At 46.1% G+C, this 2,500-nt stretch overlaps 1 protein-coding gene across 1 annotated transcript in view; it reads right to left on the bottom strand.

Moving 5' to 3' along the window:
* The window catches only part of mgat5 (alpha-1,6-mannosylglycoprotein 6-beta-N-acetylglucosaminyltransferase), a gene marked incomplete at both ends in the record, with an annotated part of 95,351 nt that overhangs the window by 58,865 nt on the left and 33,986 nt on the right, over positions 1–2,500 (bottom strand). The window contains one exon of the mRNA XM_080835414.1: positions 305–394. Within this exon, the coding sequence (XP_080691540.1) occupies positions 305–394 (90 nt within the window). The remainder of the gene's footprint in view (positions 1–304; positions 395–2,500) is intronic.

Genomic DNA, 2,500 nt, shown 5'->3' with positions numbered 1-2,500 from the left:
TGCGTGCGTGCGTGCTTGTATCTGACCTCGCTCAGGTAGATGAAGAAGGAACAAGATGAGCTGTCCACTCCGTAACTCTGTGTGTGAGTGTGCGTGTGCGTGTGCGTGTGCGTGTGCGTGTGCGTGTGCGTGTGCGTGTGCGTGTGCGTGTGCGTATGTTTGCGTGTGTGTATCTGACCTCGCTCAGGTAGATGAAGAAGGAGCAGGATGAGCCGTCCACTCCGTAACTCTCTGTGTGTGTGTGTGTGTGTGTGTGTGTGTGTGTGTGTGTGTGTGTGTGTGTGTGTGTGTGTGTGTATCTGACCTCGCTCAGGTAGATGAAGAAGGAGCAGGATGAGCCGTCCACTCCGTAACTGTTGTAGCACGAGTCTGAGCGCCACATGTCCTTCATCCACTGAGGAGGAAGAGGAAGAGGAGGAATGAAGTTAGTCATCATACATGTACTAGCGATATCTGACAAACGCTGATATGGACATGATGACATAAATCTGACCAAACGTATTACTGAAAGAGACGGCATATATCTGACACATGTCGATGTGGACACAACATATATCTGACTCATACGCATTACTGAAAGAGCCACATACTGTATATGTGACATATGACGATAAAGAGTAAAGACATGACATGGAGAACAAACGTACAAAGGTCTATGCCCCACAACACATATGATTATATCTCACAAAATAGTAGAACGGTCTTTATCCCTTAAGAGTGAGGTGAAGTAAGTAAGTAAGTAAGTAAGTAAGTAAGATCCACAATAAACTGCAGGCTTAATCCACAGTAGATTGCAGGGTTTAATTCACAGTAGATTGCAGGTTTTAATCCACACTAGACTGCAGGTTTAATCCACACTAGACTGCAGTGCTCTGCCAGTGCACATCAAGCTACTGAAGGGACAAACAGAGCGGACTAACTGACACACACACACACACACACCACACACACACACACACACACACACACACACACACACACACACACACACACACACACACACACACACACACACACACACACACACACACACACACACACACACACACACACACACACACACACACACACACACACACACACACACACACACATTTAGGCACATACTTTAGAGCTGTGTTGTGCATGTGAGCAGGCCTGAGCTGGTCTGTTATTGATTGGTGTCTGCAGGCCAGGGCTGATGGAGATGATATCAATCCAGAGCAGCAGCGCCACAGATGTGTGTCTGTGTGTGTGTGTGTGTGTGTGTGTGTGTGTGTGTGTGTATAATATATAAACCATCACGGCCACAGATCCGAATTGGATGGGCCCGCCTCAGCCTCCCAAACCTAATAACTGGCCCCACACAAACACACAAACACACATTAACACACACACACACACACACACACACACACACTTACAAACACACACTCACACCAACACACACACTCACAAACACCGACTCACACACTCACACTCCTCTGTTCAATCTCACCGACACACTCATGTTTTGGGCATAGGCAAGTAATTCCCCCCTCAAAACCCCAAACCTTACCCCACCTGCACACGCTCCTACAAAATAATGTCTTTCTGACGGCACAATAACAGAGCGAGTGTGTGTGTGTGTATACATGTGTGTGTGTGTGTGTGTGTGTGTGTGTGTGTGTATGTGTGTGTGTGTGTGTGTGTGTGTGTGTACGTGTAAGTGTGTGTGTGTGTGTGTGTGTGTGTGCACGTGTAAGTGTGTGTGTGCGAAAGAGAATGTGTGTATGAGAGACCATGAGGGGCCATGTGTGGAAGCATTTAAGAGGGTTAAAGTCATGAACCAGAATCCCTGTGGAGTCACAACACACTCCACTCGCATTTCTGAACCCCTTGGAGAAGCTTCACACACAGAAGTCAGATCAAAATATGTTCAATAGTAATCACATGTGGAGTGTGTGTGTGTGTGTGTGTGTGTGTGTGTGTGTATGTGTGTGTGTGTGTGTATGTGTGTGTGTGTGAGGGTCTTGGGGGGTCTGCCACACATTCCAGACAGAATATCTCATTCTTCCTGGAATTCCGCAACGGATTGTCCGACTCCACGACCACTTAAAGCGCTTTCCATGCCTCCGGAATTTCCATGACATGTTCGAGTTGGCCCGTCGGGGGTCTGTTCTGATTGGTGAAGCACTCTCATGGAGGTCTGCTCTGATTGGTGAAGCACTCTCATGGGGTCCTAAGTAGCCCCCCAGGCCGGTAGAAAAGCCTCTCGCGCTCGCCTAGCTGGACTAGCTCCTTGAATTTAGATTTTAGTTTTTTTGTAATTCAAGTTTATATTTAGCAGTTGGTGCTCGACGTAACAACATTATACACTTTACATTGTACATTATGAGAAATTTACAAAAATGAAATAAAAATACATTACAAATAAGACCAGTATGTTGATACATAACTAGGAATACTATTCATATGACAATTGTTATTATTAGTGTGCTTGCCCGAAGGGAAGCACAGTATTGTTCTTCATAAGTTTTCT

The sequence above is a fragment of the Sprattus sprattus genome, assembly GCF_963457725.1.
Source record: "Sprattus sprattus genome assembly, chromosome: 3".
Taxonomy (NCBI): Eukaryota; Metazoa; Chordata; class Actinopteri; order Clupeiformes; family Clupeidae; genus Sprattus; species Sprattus sprattus.
This window is presented reverse-complemented; position numbering and strand designations above follow the sequence as displayed.